Below are 14,773 nucleotides of genomic sequence, written 5' to 3'. Positions count from 1 at the left end.
GTGGTCCTGAGCGGGCCCTGCCGAGTGCTCGTATATTAGGCGCTATGTGTCGAGAGGGTGAGATGGCCAAGCAGTCCTCTGATGGTTCTTTGCGTTTAGGTTTCGGTGCGAACACCACAGGGAACAGCCTCTTTGGAAACAAGCCTGCCGCGGGAGCCCTGGGGACTGGCCTTGGAACAGGATTTGGAACAGGTAAGAAGGATGGCCCTCCCACCACCACCGCCATTATTAGGAGCTGCTGGCTGTTTTTCCCCCATGGGAGGCCCTTCGTCCGGACTCCCCAAGCCAACGGTGGAGACTCACTCGGCTCACAGCAGCACGCCAGCCGTGAAGCAGAACCTCTCGCTTTCTGTGCTGTTTCCCCCCCCCCCCCCCAATCCTGTCCGTCTTAGAGGGCCGACCTCTCCCCTGATCCTCCATCGCCTCCTTTTTCTTCAGGCAAACTTTTCTTGTTTGTTCTCTTACTTCCAAAACTCTGCTGCTGTTTACTTTGTTTCTTCCCCTTGCTAGCTGTTTTTTCCTATTTTGGCTTCCTGACCTGTTCAGAGTTACTGGAGGTTGAGCTGAATGACAGAATCCTGGTTGTTAAATACCGTGGATGCTCATTAGGGTATTAGTTAGGAGTGTTGGCTTGACGTTGGAGAACAGCCGGTATATGTATTTTCATTAGAAGATGACTCTTCTTTCCCTTACTTCTCCCTCCCCATCCCTGTTATCAGCCCTTTGTGGCATAAAGAAGAGTAACGGAGGATCCCCTGCAATAAAACAGTCTAGCCAGGGGACCCTCAGTCACTGAGAGAAGGGCCAGGTTTAAGCAGGCATCGTTTTTAGAACTGGCACTTGAAATGGGCTTTGGATGCTGTTTCTTATGAACGAAAGAATGGCTGGGGGGGGGGAGGGGAAGGGGGAGAAGCCTAGCCCAACCCCACCCCCCAAGCCCTTCTCTGAGCTTCTGAGAGAGAGGTGTGTATGTGTGTGTGTACACGTGTACGTGTACACATTGGGTTGGTGCTGCTTGCTGCCCCTGGTGGTTTGGCACAAAGCGCTTCTGTTTCTCTCCCCTTCTTTTCCATAGCCCTGAGTGCAGGGCAGACTTCGTTGTTTGGGAACACCCAGCCTAAACTCGGGGGCACGCTGGGGACAGGAGCCTTCGGTGCCCCTGGATTTAATACATCAACAGCCACCCTCGGCTTTGGAGCTCCCCAGCCTGCTGTGGGTAAGTGCCTAGTTCACAAACCAGTCATCTGCGTTCCAGCTTCCAGGCCCCATGCCTGTATTTGGGAGGCCTCGTCTCCACCTTCTGCCTGGGCAAAGAAAGGGCAAGGCCTCGCGAAAGCTGCCCGAAAAACTGGCGGATGGCAGGGGTGGGTTTCTGGTCCCCGGCGTCTCCTGCCCAGGCTGTTCACAAGGGAGAGGGAACCTTCAGCTCTTTGCCAAGATGCTTTTCCGTCGCGGGGCTTCTTCCCCCAAGATCCCAGGTGTTTCTCCTTCTCCCAAGATCCCAGGCCTCTCTCCTTCTGTCGGCAGTTTTGGGTGTGACCTTGTGGGCTTGGGAGGCTGACGTTTTGCTTCCTCCTCTCTCCAGCTCTGACGGACCCGAATGCGTCTGCTGCCCAGCAGGCCATTCTTCAGCAGCACCTGAACAGCTTGACATATTCGCCTTTTGGGGATTCCCCTCTCTTCAGGAACCCTGTGTCTGACCCCAAGAAGAAGGAGGAGGTGAGAGGAAAGGGTGGAGGAGACCGTGCTGGGTGGGGAGGAAGGCAGAGGATCCCTTCGGCTGGTCTTGGAAGGGGAGTGAGCGTGCGTGCGTGCGTGCATGCATGCATGCATGCATGCGTGGAGGGCTTTGCCTCCTCTCCCCTAAAGCACGCCTCATGCACTCGCAGGGCCCAATGGGTCTGCCGGGGTTGTGCGCTGACCGGCCGGAGCAGAGCCCATTCACGCTTCTCCTGGACTTGGGTTAGGGAGAAACGACTGGCCGGTCCTGCATCTTGCGGGCTAACCACTCACCCCACCCCGGTTTCTTTGCTTTCTTTTCTTTCGGTCAGAGACTGAAGCCAACCAATCCAGCGGCCCAAAAGGCATTGACCACTCCCACCCACTACAAGCTGACCCCTCGCCCGGCAACTCGAGTGCGTCCGAAAGCTTTGCAAACCACAGGCTCCTCCAAATCGCACCTCTTTGATGGTCTGGATGACGACGAGCCTGCCCTGTCGAATGGGGCTTTCATGCCCAAGTCAGTACAAAGTCTTTTTCTTTCTATCTCAAAGGGATGGCAGATGTCGTCAACCCAAGTCGTTGTCCCTGGGTGGTGCTTGGGGGACGGGAGCAGGGTGCTTCTGGGTTTCAGCCTGGGGGGGGGGGTGGATGCAGGGCCTCTTTGAAGGTCGCCCTAAGTGGGTCTGGCTCCATGGGCGTAACAGCCCAATTGGTGTTTACTTTTCCAGTCAGGGTCATGTTTTTAACACCCAGGCGTGAGAGCCAGCTCAGACGGTCCTCCTTCGAAAAGTGCCCCTCGGCCTCCATGGAGGCCATTTCTGTTTTTGTGACTCTTAATGTAGGGGTGGGCAAAGTCTCTCCCCCTGGATTCCCAGCCTTCCCTTCGCCTTCTCGGAACAAAAGCTTTCAAAGAAGCCTCCGCGTTTGCTGAGGTTCGAGCGTCTCCAAGACGAAGAACTCAATGCCTCTTCCTGCCATTGAGTTATTGAAAGCAATTCAAGTGTCATGACACCTTAAAGGCTCATGTTATATTTCATCGAGCGCTTTTGTGGATACATCCACTTCTTTGTTTTAATTTTGAAATGGGATGGTTGGAGTTTTTTTGTCCGGGTACCCCAAAAACAGGTCCTCCTGTTCAGAGGGGTGGGGGTTTCTACCAAACGGTATCAGATGGGGAAAGGAGGGGGTTTGAAATGGCCTTTGTCCTTCTTAGGAAGTTCTGTTGGCCATTCCACCCCCACCACCCCTTAATTATTTTACTTCATTTGGATTTATATCTGTGGCACAGGCAGAGGTTAGAGCATGAGGTGTGGTCCCGAGGTTATACGGCCCATTCCTTTAACAGCATGGCCAGATCCAAAACCCACCGTTCACCCAAATAGTAACCTTTCTCTGAGAATTGCAGCTTGGTAAAATGCTGGGGTGGGGGGGGGATCTGCTAGAGTTCTCTTCCCTTTTCACAGAATGGCTTATTTCTGAAGTTCCCTGGAGAGAGATGCTTTGTCTATATTGTGGATATGAGTTTTTTTAACTTCTGCCTCCTTTATCTTTTGCAATACTCAAAATCCTTTAATAATTGTGTATTTAAAAATTCATTTCTAAGTTTTTAATCTCAAGATTTCATGGAGTGTGAAATGAGGCTCACTTCTGCCAAAAAGTATCAAACAAATGTAGAAATAAAAAGGTATTCGCTAGAATCCCATTGCTCCTTTACGCTAACATAAAGCAGATCTTGTGTCTCTCAGCAGCTTAAAAAAAGATACTGGTTGCATTGACGGCGGTGCCTGGCTATCCTTATGGCAGTGGGATTCTGGCAGTTGTTACACCTTTAAGGCTAATAAATTTATTTCAGTATCAGTATTTTCTGGTTTAGGAATCACTTCCTCGGGCACATGTGTCTTTCACGGGCTGGATTATAATCACTAAGAATGGATTATAATCTGTGAAGGGACATCCATAAGTAGTTTGCTGTTTTCAAAGGTGCTTACAACAGTTTGCTTTTAGTTTTTTGCTGGAACAGGTGATGCTGCTGCTGCTGCTTCTCAGAAAACTGAATTGTGTTTTACGTTTCTTCAAAATAAATGACTGGTTTGGGTGTCGGTGACAGATCCGTCCCTTCACTTGTGTGGTGGCCCAGTAGATGCAGTTCTGTGATTCAACCCATGGAAGAGAGACTCTAGCCGGCCCTTTTTCCTCTCAGCCCTGAATATGGAGTGTCCTCCCCCCCCCTCAACAGTTGCTCTCTGGCCTTGCCTCTCTTCCAGGAAGAGCATTAAGAAGCTGGTTTTGAAGAACCTCAACAGCAGCAGCCTGTTCTCCCCCATCATGAATGACGACTTGGCCTCTCCCTCGGAGTACCCAGAGAATGGAGAACGGTATGTCTTTCCTTTGGAGGAGACCTATTGATTCCAACTGCAGTTCGCAGATCTTCTCTGTGAACAGCCAGGAAGCGAGAAATGTTATGCCAGATTCCATCTCGAGTGGCCCAGATGCTCCAGGAGTACAACAGCTGCCTGTGTTTATAGTCACACTCGTATGGGAGAGCCACCTGCCTTGCCTTCGGTCACAGCTGCTGGTCTGGCAGCTCCCTGGCTTCCCCCCCCCCCCCCGCCCTTAAGCTGTGGAGGCCTCGCGGGATGTCTTCGGGTGTGAGAGACCTCAGCCACAAGTGAATCCTAGCGGCTGTATTCATAAGGCGTCTCCGGTGATATCGGGCTCACGTTCCACAGAATGGTGTCCACAGTGGCTGTGGATGATGGGAGTTGTAGTCTAGTACATCTCACAGAGGCCACGTTGGTTGAGCCCTGCCCCTGGCATAATGGGCTGCCGGGCCACCGCTTGCTCAAGCTGCTTCCCAGCATCCCTTTCTTAAAACTGGCAGCTGGTCCTGGACAGAAGGCCAGCATCAAACCTAAAAGTCTCCCAATGGCATGTTTGTTTAAATGGTGGTGTAGTTTTTTCAGGCTGTTTGGCCGTGTCCTGGAGGTTTTTCTTCCTCACATTTCGCCAGTCTTTGTGGCCGGCATTTTCAGAGGACTGGAGTCGGAACTCTTGTCATGAAAGCCTTGCAGAATACCTTGTTTAAATGTTTCGTGAGAAACTCCAGCTAAAGCGATCACCTCTTTTATTCCCAAGAAACTGTCCTGACAATTGTGCCCACTTGAAAGCATTTTGTGTTTTCTAGTTCTAGTCAGCAAAGAATAGAAAAAGCAGAATGTTTTTCATCCTAGAGGCCCTCTAGACTGCAGTCTAGAGGTATTTAAAAAATCAAGACAGGATCTTCCCTTGAGATCAGGTGTCATGCTCCTGCAGTGACCAGTTCAGGTGATTGCCGGCTTCAGGTGACCCATGTGCGGCTTTCTCTGTTAGGTTCAACTTCCTGTCCAAGTCCGTGGATGAGAACCACCGGCAGCATGGAGAGGAGGACGAGGAAGGCCACCCTCGCGAGGTGTCAGGCTTCTGCGTCAGCCCCGTCCCCAAGTCGATCCCCCAGAGTCCAGAGCACTCCTCGCACAAGCACCATCACAACAGCAGCGTGGACGACACCATCATGGCCCTGAACCTACGTGCGGCCCTGCGGAACGGGCTGGAAGGCAGCAGCGAGGACGCCTCCTACCAGGAGGAGTCCCTTCAGGACGACCACAGCGAGCAGGCGGAGGGCACCTCTCCTCCACACCCAGCAGGTGAGGCCTGGGAATGGTCTTGACTGAAGCCCCACTCTTCCCTCGGCCAGAAGGTGTGGCCTTCAACCAGTCTTGGTTCTTTCAGGTATTGTTTTAACACGAGCCGGCTACTACACCGTTCCATCTCTGGAAGAAATGGCCAAAAACATGAACGAGAAAGGAGAGTGCGTCGTGAAAGACTTCACCATCGGCCGTAGAGGTGAGGATTTCTCTGACCTTAGGCCTTTCCTGTCTCGGCTGCCTTCAGAAGCCTTCACCCAGGCGTCTTTCTGAGTGAAGGTCAAGGGACTATATGGCTTAAGGCAGAATTCAGAAGTCTTTGTGGGATTGTGGTCACAGACAAGAACAGGGGGCTCAGGTGCAAGGCACATACTTTTTTAACGGGACCTTGAAGAGGGATGATGAAGAACGCTCTTGTCTGACGGTGTTTGCTATCAGGCTGCCTGTCTTTCAGAACTCATGCTCTGTTGACTGGAAGTTGAGTCGTGGTCGCTGGCCTTCTTTCTTATTAGGTCGAAACCTTTTGCGGCTCATCTAAGACGCTTCTTCAGTCTGAGCAGAGTTGGTAGGACATCTAACCAGCCTCTTCAGACCAGGGGGAAGTGAAGCCAACGGGAAGGATATATCCGGGATCTCCTGCCAACTCTCCTCAGATTGAAGAAGCGACTTGGATGAGGAGCGAAACGTTTCGGCCTAAGAAGAAAGAAGCCCAGTTGCCATGACTCAGCTTCCAGATAACCTCACTTGAAGGACTGAGAATCTTCACAGATACATGCTCTGTTGACCGTTTCATTATCCTGCACCACTTGCATGTTTTCTTTTGTAAGGGGTGGAAGCATTTTCCTCCTAAGTGGATATTTATGTTCTGGAAGCAGTCAGGGTGGGTCTGACGCTTTGGTGTTCCCCCTTGTCTCCAGGCTACGGCTCCGTCTACTTTCAAGGCACCATCACTCTCGCAAACGTGAACCTGGATGACATTGTCCACATCCGCAGAAAGGAGGTTATTGTCTACCCCGACGACGAGCATAAGCCCCCCATCGGGGAAGGCTTAAATAGGTAAACCCGACTCTTTGGTTACTTTACCGTTTGCCCCTCGTCCCCGCGGTAGGGAAAGCTGATCGGAATATTTGCACTCCTGTTTATCAGAATAGTTTTGTGGGCTTAGTTTAACCAAGCAGCCACACTTCACTCCTTCGGACCTTCTCTTTTATAACAGGCGAGCCGAAGTCACTTTGGATGGCGTTTGGCCCACTGACAAGACCACCCGCTGCTTGATCAAGAGCCCAGAACGGCTACTGGAAATGAACTATGAAGGCAGGCTCGAGGCTGCCTCCCGCAAGCAGGGTGCCCAGTTCAAGGAGTACCGCCCGGAGACGGGGTCATGGGTATTTAAGGTAAAAGACCTGCAGCTGATGGATAAATTAGATGAACTTCCCTGATGACGCTCTGGCATCAGCTCCCATTCTTCATAGCCCCTGATGTTTCAAAGTGCAGTGGTTTCAGGTGAAAATAATTTTGTGCAGTGTTGTTCATTGCATGGAAAAGCCAGCTGGCCTGTGCTGTGTCTAAATCTCCAGAAAGTGTAGGGAGGCAACCAACATGACTAACAGTTAAGACCTTATGTTTCCTTGGCTTTCCCTGCGTTCTGGCTCACAGAATTCGTTGTGGGTTTTGCCTCTGTCCAGGTGGCTCACTTCTCAAAATACGGCTTGCAAGATTCTGATGAGGACGAGGATGAGCCCCCGTCCAAAGTGGAGACCAAGAAGTTAAAAACAGCTGCGGGCCCCCAGTCAGGCCAGACGATGCCTCAGCAGGTGGCTCTGAGTGGGAAGCTGGCACCTCCCTCCAAGGTAGGGAAAAGCACAAGAGATCTCTCCCTACGTAGTTCTCAGAAGGGATGATGGAAGGGGAGTCTGTTTTGCTGAGAAGGAACGATAGTGGCTGAAACGGTCTGGCTTGAGAACAGAGTCCTCTGCAGCCGCTTCTGCCTCTGCTCTCCTGACTCAAAGTCCCCTCCCATGGGAGGTGAAGGCGTAAAACGGAATGGGCCTTTGTTGAGTCCTTAATGGGGTCTTGGAGAGAAAAGGTGCTTACAACGAAGGCCACTTCGTTTTCCTTGTCGAGAAACCGCATGTAGAAGCTGTAATGCCCAGAGATGTACATGTCCACCCCTGGCCATCCCATCACCCTCCCTTCGTGGTCTGGAAGTGCTGCTGCTTCACTCAAGGTGTGAAACCAGGGCGGGGGGCGGGGGGCGGGATGGGGTTGTCTTTGGGACCCTTGTAGCATTGTTGACCGCCGTCCGTCAAGATGCTGTGTGCTGTGTGGTAGGAAGAGCAGTTCCCGGCGTGGAGTGTGTGTTGGGCCTGCCGTTGATGAGAGCAGCCAACATGTCCTCCCATCCCATTGGGTGGTTCTCACAGTTCAGAAAGGGAAATGAAGGATGGTCAAACTGCATTGGGGAGGTTTGGGGGAACAAAGAGAGCAACAGGAAAGCCCAGAGACACACGCCTACAGCCCAAGGGACACATGGTTCAGTTGACCTAAAGACCTGTAATCTAAGTAGCCCTTTCTCGTAATAGGGAGGGAGAGATAGAGAGATCTCCGTAGTAAAAGCGTTCTGAAAATGGGACCAAGGGAAGCAGTTCAGGTCCTGAGCGTGGTTTGAAATGTCGGCTTGAAACGTTCCCTGAGTCCAGAGTGAACCCATGTGTGTTGTTGGCTTTGGCTTTGGCCAAAACAAGAGTCGTGGCCTGGCTCCTCGGTGCGTGGCTTCCTTCCATAGGCGATGCCAGCCTTTATTTATTATTAGAATTCTATACCACCGCCTGTTCTCTCCTCTGGGTGGTTCTGGCCTAAAGTGCTTTCCTAGCCTTCCCTTTGGTAGTGGTGGTGGTGGTGAACCTCCTAACTCTGTCCTGTGGCCCAGGCTTTTTTTTGCCAGCTCACCAGCTCCCAGGGGTGCAGGGCATGAACCTGAGTCAAGAACAGAGGCCAGGTGGTCTGGGCTTTAGCGGGTCTCCTGTGACGTGTTAGCTCCTATGTGCGGTTGCTTTGAATCTCTCACTCTCTCTCTTTTTTTTACACACATACACACCCACTGTCTCTCTCGCTGTCTACAGAGTCCAGAGGTTGAGCAGCTGGGCAAGGTTGTGGAGTTCGATGCCGACATGGCAGACATCACCCAAGAGTCTGCTCAGGATCTGGGCATGGCCGCGAGCCTGGCAGAGGAGCTGGAGCCGGTGCCCGCTTCAGCACACATTGCCTCCTCGCTGGACATCAACCCTCACACCTTGCAGGTGAGTCCCCTGCTCTGCTCCTCCCCTCTCCCCCCCCCCCCCCCCGGGCAGCGGTAGTGTTCCTTTGGCCTGGGGCTCCTTCAAGGGCTGGCTCTTGGCCCCTTGGTTGGAGAGGGAAGGGTCTCAAGCCCTCCTAGTGCTGCTAGCCTTATGAAACACATTGAGGCTTCAGATATTGGAGAGAGGAGGGGTGGCTGGTTTGAAATAGTTTCACTTTTTCTATAGGACAAAAAAAAAACCCAAATTCATTGTGATTTAAAACCTCCGTATCCAGCTTTGGGATGGGAGCAGTTCCCTCCGATTCTCTGTGTGTGTTTGTGTTTTGTTTTGTCGAGAGGGTTGCTTGGCAATCCCAGTTGTGGGTCTCCAGGGCAAAGATCTTTTTGCTGTCCCTTTTAAAAAAAATTTAATTGTAAGGTAATAAGTGTTGTAGGGACATGGTGGCGCTGCGGGTTAAACTGCAGAAGCCTCTGTGCTGCAAGGTCAGAAGACCAGCCGTCATAAGATCGAATCCACGTGACATCACTTGTCCCAGCTCCTGCCCACCTAGCAGTTCGAAAGCATGTAAAACTGCCAGTAGATAAATAGGTACCACCTCAGTGGGAAGGTAATGGCGTTCTGTGTCTAGTCACGCTGGCTGCATGACTACGGAAGTTTGTCTTCGGACAAAATGCTGGCTCTATGGCTTGGAAACGGGGATGAGCACCGCTCCCTATAGTCGGACACGACTGGACAAATTGTCAAGGGGAACCTTTGCCTTAATAGGTGTTGTGCTGCTTTTAACTTTGTTTTGTAATGCCTCAGAAGGGTTGTTTTAAGAACTAGAAGAAAGCCTTTGTAGGCCTTTTAGGCAGTAAATCACTTTAAAGGGTCGGTCGCAGGTAGAAGGAAGGTGCCTTCCTTTTTCTTCCCCGTCCTAGAGAGCCCCATTCATGGTGGACTTGGTCCGTTCTTGTTTCCAGATCATGAAGGCGTCCTTGCTTGTGGATGAAGAAGATTTGGACCTGATCCTGGATCACCGTTTTGGCAAACCAGCCGTGGCCCCCGCAGACCCGAGATCCCAAGAGATCTGCTCGCCGAGGCTTCCAATCTCCTCCCTGCCCCCGAGGCAGAAGAGCCGCCTCTCAGGTGTGGCAAGACTCCTCCTGGCCTTCCTGGAGCCAGGGACTCAAGGAGAGGTCCAGAAAGGAGGCCGGTCGAGGCCCCTTTGCAAGGGGAGCTAAATCTGGCGGGTCCTGGGTGCTTAGAGTCAGGGGCTCCGACCGCAGCTCTTTCTAAGGCGGGGAGAGGGGCATCAGGACTTGCAGGCAGGAATTTGGCCCAAGGACACGAATACAATTGCAGTTCTATTAGGACTCCCCCCTCCTCCTCCCCCCCCCAATTTCTGGAAGGGTTCAAAGACATTTAAACCGTGCTGGTTAGATATACCGCATGTTTATGTTCTTATTGACTCAATTCACTTTCCTTCTTGCCTTCCTCTTATGAATGTGTTGAAGACAACTTTCGCTTAAACAGTACAAAACACCAAGGAAACACGACTTTAGGACTTCTTTTTTAGGACCGCTTCGCTGGTGGCTGGTCCAGTTCTGGGCGCCACCCAAAGTGCTTGTTATGACCCACAGAGCCCGGGTGAGCTGAAGGATCTTGTCCTCCTGTATGAGACCCCTTCAGCCCAGGCTTTAAAACCTGCAGGAGAGGCCCTTCTCGTGGCTTCTCAGCCCATCTGGTGGAGACTTCAGAGAGGGCGCTGGAGGCTCTTGGAGCCCCCTGCCAAGAGAAGAAGCCAACTCCTCCCCCCCCCCCCCACGGCTGTTCTCCCGGCAGGCAGGCATCTTTTTATTGGGGCAGATCCTTTGCAAATGAAGGGCCTCTGCCTGTAAGGTTTTGCACAAGGAGTTGGCTCTGCTTTTGAAGGTAAATTTTGTTTGGTACTGTGTTTCCCTGAAAATAAGATAGAGTTTTATATTACGTTTTGCTCAAGAAAACGCATTAGGGCTTATTTTCAGGGGATGTTTTATTTTACAGTCATGTCATCTTCTGGTTACTGCACAAGGGTGGAGGGTGGGGTTTCTCTTAACTTATTTGGGGGGTAGGTCTTATTTTCAGGGAAACATGGTATTTTAATGCTTTAAAGGGCTTTCCTGTTACCGTTGTAATGAACTCAGGCCTGTTGTAGGACTTTGAACTCTTGATTATGAATCTTTGTTATTTTTCAGCTGTCCTGGAAGCTGCCTGGAGTCCCAGCTTTGGGAGAAAGGGGGCATATGCATACTACAAATAAATAGTAATAGAGAATAAACAAGTGGCATTAACTGTAGACAAATAGGCATAATTTTCCAACACACTAATAAAATGAGATAAAGCACCCGTCCAGCCTAAAGCCCCTTCGGCATCAAGTCAGTTCAACCTCCAGAAGGCCTATAGGCTCGAAATTGCATTTCTTCCTTTAATGAGTCGAATGGTTTGCAGGTTGCTAATACAGTGGTGCCTCACTTGACGAGGATAATTCGTTCCGTTGAAATCGCTGTTAAGCAAAATCCTCATCAAGCAAAACGAAAAAGCCCATTGAAATGCATTGACACTGGTTCAGTGTGTTCCAGTGGGCTAAATACCTCCGCGTCCAGTGAAGATCCTCCATAGGGGCGGCCATTTTCAGTGCCTGTAAAGCAAGGAATCCGTCCTGAAAACACAGTGGGGAGCCATTTTGCACAGTGGGCGGCCATTTTAGAGCCACCGATCAGCTGTTTCAAAATCGTCATTTAGCGAAAAATCGCTTCCCGAAGCGGAACCGACCATTGTTAAGCGAATTTTCACCATTAAAACATTGTTTTGCGATCACAAACTTCATTGTCAAGCGGTTTCGTCGTTTAACGAGGTAATCGTTAAGCGAGGCACCACTGTATTGTTCATTACTATCGACTGGTCCTGCTGGCGGAGAGTCAACCACGAATTGGCCCAGCCTTCTCTGGCGGGAGAGTCCCAGGGCTTGGGAGCCTTCCTGCTTAGGTGTGCGTGAAGCAGGCCTCCTGGTTGTGAACCCCGCCGTAGGGCCCTTCCCTCCTCCCTGGGAAGGAGATGGCAGGAGCTCAGGCTCGCCGCAGGCAGCTCTTGTCGGCTGGCCAGTGGTCGTCCTCTTTGGTGTAGGTGCCAGGTCCCTTTGAGTACGACGACGCCTTGGCAGCTCTCTTGTTCAAAGTGGGCGTCCTCTGACACAAGCCTTTGGTGCCTGTTTCCCCACAGTTGGCGAGTTGCTGTCGTCCAGGCTCTCCACCGGGCCTCTCCTCCTGCCGAGCGTTTCCCTGCAGGACAGCCGCAGCCCAAGGACTTCCTCGCTGGGCCCTGGCCTTCCCACGTGCCCCTGGGGTGCCTTGTCTCCTTTGACCGCTGCCTTCACCGTGCCCAGCGCGGTGCCCGAGGTGCCCCTGAAAACAGTGGGCGTACGCCGGCGCCCTGGGCTGGTGCCTCTGGAGAAGTCTGTCGCCTACGGGAAAGGAAGGCTGCTGAAGGACATGGCGCTCTTCATGGGACGCTCCTTCCGGGTTGGCTGGGGCCCCGGCTGGGTCCTGGTCCACAGTGGAGAGCAGCTGAGCACCCTGCGTGAGCCCGAAGAGCTCCAGGATGAATCCATGGAGTACGGCTTCTTGCCCACCCCTGTCGTCGCCCCGAAGCAGTGAGTTGTGCTCCTTCTGAGATCCACTTCTGGGAAGAGCTGCTGCTCACACCCTTGGGTGCCTGTCGAGAGGAAGTGGGTGACTTCCTTTTTGACGTCTGAGTACAGCCGGGGTTAACGTCTCATCACTTTCTGCTGTGGGGCGATAGGAAGCCTCTTCCCTGCTCAGCTTGGCACCTCTCTCTCTCTCACACACACACACACACCATTATCTTTGCATTGGGCATCTTGAGTGCCACATTCAGTTGTGATGTGACGGGGATGTTGGGAGCTCCTGGAAGGAGGGAGAGGTGGTTGAGGCCCCCTGAGTCAGGCTGCTCTCCCTGAGTGGCTCCAGGCTGCCCGTAGCTGCCATTGCCAGCTTCAGAGCATCCCTCCTGTCTCTCCAGGCGGTTCCCTTCAGGGGCACCTCTCGTATCTGGAGCATCTTCTGGGTATCAGCTTTTCCTCCCTGTTGGCAGCCCACCAGCCACAAAGGGGGCAGTTGGTGGAGTGGCCGCCTTACCGCCCGTCTTCCTCTTGCTATCTCTCTCAGGCTCTCAGAGTCTCCCTTCAAGGTTCACGTTGAGAGGCTGAGCTTGGTAGGAAGGACAGCGAATGGGGATCCACACCTGTACCTCATTCCCTTGGAAATCAAGCTGAAGCACAGCACGGTCCACCTGGAAGAGCCCTGCCCCTTCCTGACCCCCAACCCTGGTGTTGCCGCCATCCGTGACTATGCCGGATGGACAACGGAAACATGTGGCAACCCCGAAGAAGAAGGAGGAGGAGGTGAGCATCAAGCAGAATGCCAGACTTGAGGGGTCTTCCCGTTGGCATGAGGTGCTCCGCTCTGGCCCCTGTCAGCCGGGGGTGCAGGGGAGGTTGCCGGGAGGATCATCTGGTCCCGAATGGGTGCCCCTCTTTCCATGGACCCGGAGGAACGTTCTGTTAATGCAAACAGCCTGGCACGAGGGCGTGAGGTAGGAGAGGGTCGTCCGCAGAAGACAAGCCCTGCCTCTCAGGAGCTTCCTGGAAACCAGGTGTGGCAGGTGAAGAGATGTGGGGGCCCTTCTTCTCCAAGCCCTGTGGCTAGGAAGGACTAGCCATTCTCTGGCCTCCCACAGGTGGATCCACATCACCCAGAGCCCCGGCTGGCTCCCAGCGGAGGGAGGGTGAGCCCCTGCAGGGTCTAGCAGGCGTCGTGGGCTGCCAGGCAGGAGGGAGGACCGAGAGATGGAGGAGACCCAAAGAGGAGACCTCGCATGCCTGCCGCAGCCATGGGGGCAGTTCAGGGCAGGCCTGCTTGGGGGAGGGGTTCTTTTTTTGTGCTGATACCATGTTGCCCGCTCTCTTCCCCAGGAGTGGTGAAAGATTGGTGTTTGGTGTGGACCTTGTGCGAGGCCCTTTGGGGGCGCCTGAAGGAGCTGGAAGCCTGCTTGGAGGAGCCCAGCGAGTATGTCCGGGCTCTGGAGTGCCGGAAGGCCTTCTCCTGCTGGCTCTCGCAGGTGGCGGCCGAGCGGATTAAGGAGGAGGTCTCGCTGAGCCAGAACAACAGCCCTGCAGAGGCCATCTTTAGCTATCTCACAGGGAAGCAGATTGGCGAAGCCTGCCGGCTGGCCCATAAATCAGGTCTGTTCCTCTCGCTTCCTCTGAGCTGGCAGGCAGACAGGAGTGCATATGTACATAGTGGGCAGTCCTTGGGCTAGGGAGGCTGAATCTGGACCTTTGTTCTTTAGATTGTATTGTCTGCACTCGTTCACATAAACCAGTTAAGGGTTCAGTCGCATCAGGCCCCGGGCAAGGACAGCAAGTGTGTGTTTGGGGTCAAGGAGACCCTTCAGCGCCTTTGTCATTAAACTCTGGGATCTGGGTGGCCACGGGCACCACCGTATCTATGGGAGATTTGCTTCTTTATTGAAGAAAAAGTATTGGGTGCTTATATTAACTTGTAAAGCCCTTAATAGTTTAGGGCAGGCTTGTCCAACCTGCGGCCCAAGGGCCGCATGCAGCCCAGGTCAACTCGTAATGCGGTCCAGTGCAATTTTTTATTTCAAAAGAAATTCCAAAGTTTCAAGTTACATTGCCAGCGCTTGCGGCCGGAATGTGGCCGGGGCATGTCCAGGAGAGAGGGAAGGAAGGAAGGAGTGGGAGGGGAGGGGACGGGGGGCTACGTGACTGCATTGCGCCGTCCCCGTTAATAGGTGGACCCCCTCCCGGCCCCATAAAGCCGTCAGAGTCGAAGCTGGCAATCTCTGCTATCTGAGATCGCAGCTGCCGGTAAGCGTGCTTGGAGCGGGGCTGCGGAGGACGGCTAGGACTGCCCCCCCCATGCGGCCCAAACCAAATGTATGTGCAACCCAAACCAAATTTTCATCTTCTAATGTGGCCCAGGGAAGGTGAAAGGTTGGACACCCCTG

At 52.9% G+C, this 14,773-nt stretch overlaps 1 protein-coding gene across 4 annotated transcripts in view; it reads left to right on the top strand.

Annotated features, from left to right (window-relative positions):
- NUP98 (nucleoporin 98 and 96 precursor) overlaps positions 1-14,773 on the top strand; it is a 46,475-nt gene that overhangs the window by 16,096 nt on the left and 15,606 nt on the right. For 3 of the 4 annotated variants that reach the window (XM_078390566.1, XM_072993379.2, XM_078390565.1), the window contains 15 exons: positions 100-192; positions 1,076-1,216; positions 1,586-1,719; positions 2,052-2,239; positions 3,987-4,097; positions 5,092-5,405; positions 5,491-5,604; positions 6,323-6,461; positions 6,622-6,799; positions 7,091-7,255; positions 8,528-8,704; positions 9,667-9,832; positions 11,945-12,374; positions 12,910-13,145; positions 13,716-13,985. In XM_078390566.1, the coding sequence (XP_078246692.1) occupies positions 100-192; positions 1,076-1,216; positions 1,586-1,719; positions 2,052-2,239; positions 3,987-4,097; positions 5,092-5,405; positions 5,491-5,604; positions 6,323-6,461; positions 6,622-6,799; positions 7,091-7,255; positions 8,528-8,704; positions 9,667-9,832; positions 11,945-12,374; positions 12,910-13,145; positions 13,716-13,985 (2,856 nt within the window). The remainder of the gene's footprint in view (positions 1-99; positions 193-1,075; positions 1,217-1,585; positions 1,720-2,051; positions 2,240-3,986; positions 4,098-5,091; positions 5,406-5,490; positions 5,605-6,322; positions 6,462-6,621; positions 6,800-7,090; positions 7,256-8,527; positions 8,705-9,666; positions 9,833-11,944; positions 12,375-12,909; positions 13,146-13,715; positions 13,986-14,773) is intronic. The other variant, XM_072993382.2, reaches the window with a different exon arrangement.

The sequence above is a fragment of the Pogona vitticeps genome, chromosome 3 (genome assembly GCF_051106095.1).
Source record: "Pogona vitticeps strain Pit_001003342236 chromosome 3, PviZW2.1, whole genome shotgun sequence".
Lineage (NCBI taxonomy): Eukaryota > Metazoa > Chordata > Lepidosauria > Squamata > Agamidae > Pogona > Pogona vitticeps.
This window is presented reverse-complemented; position numbering and strand designations above follow the sequence as displayed.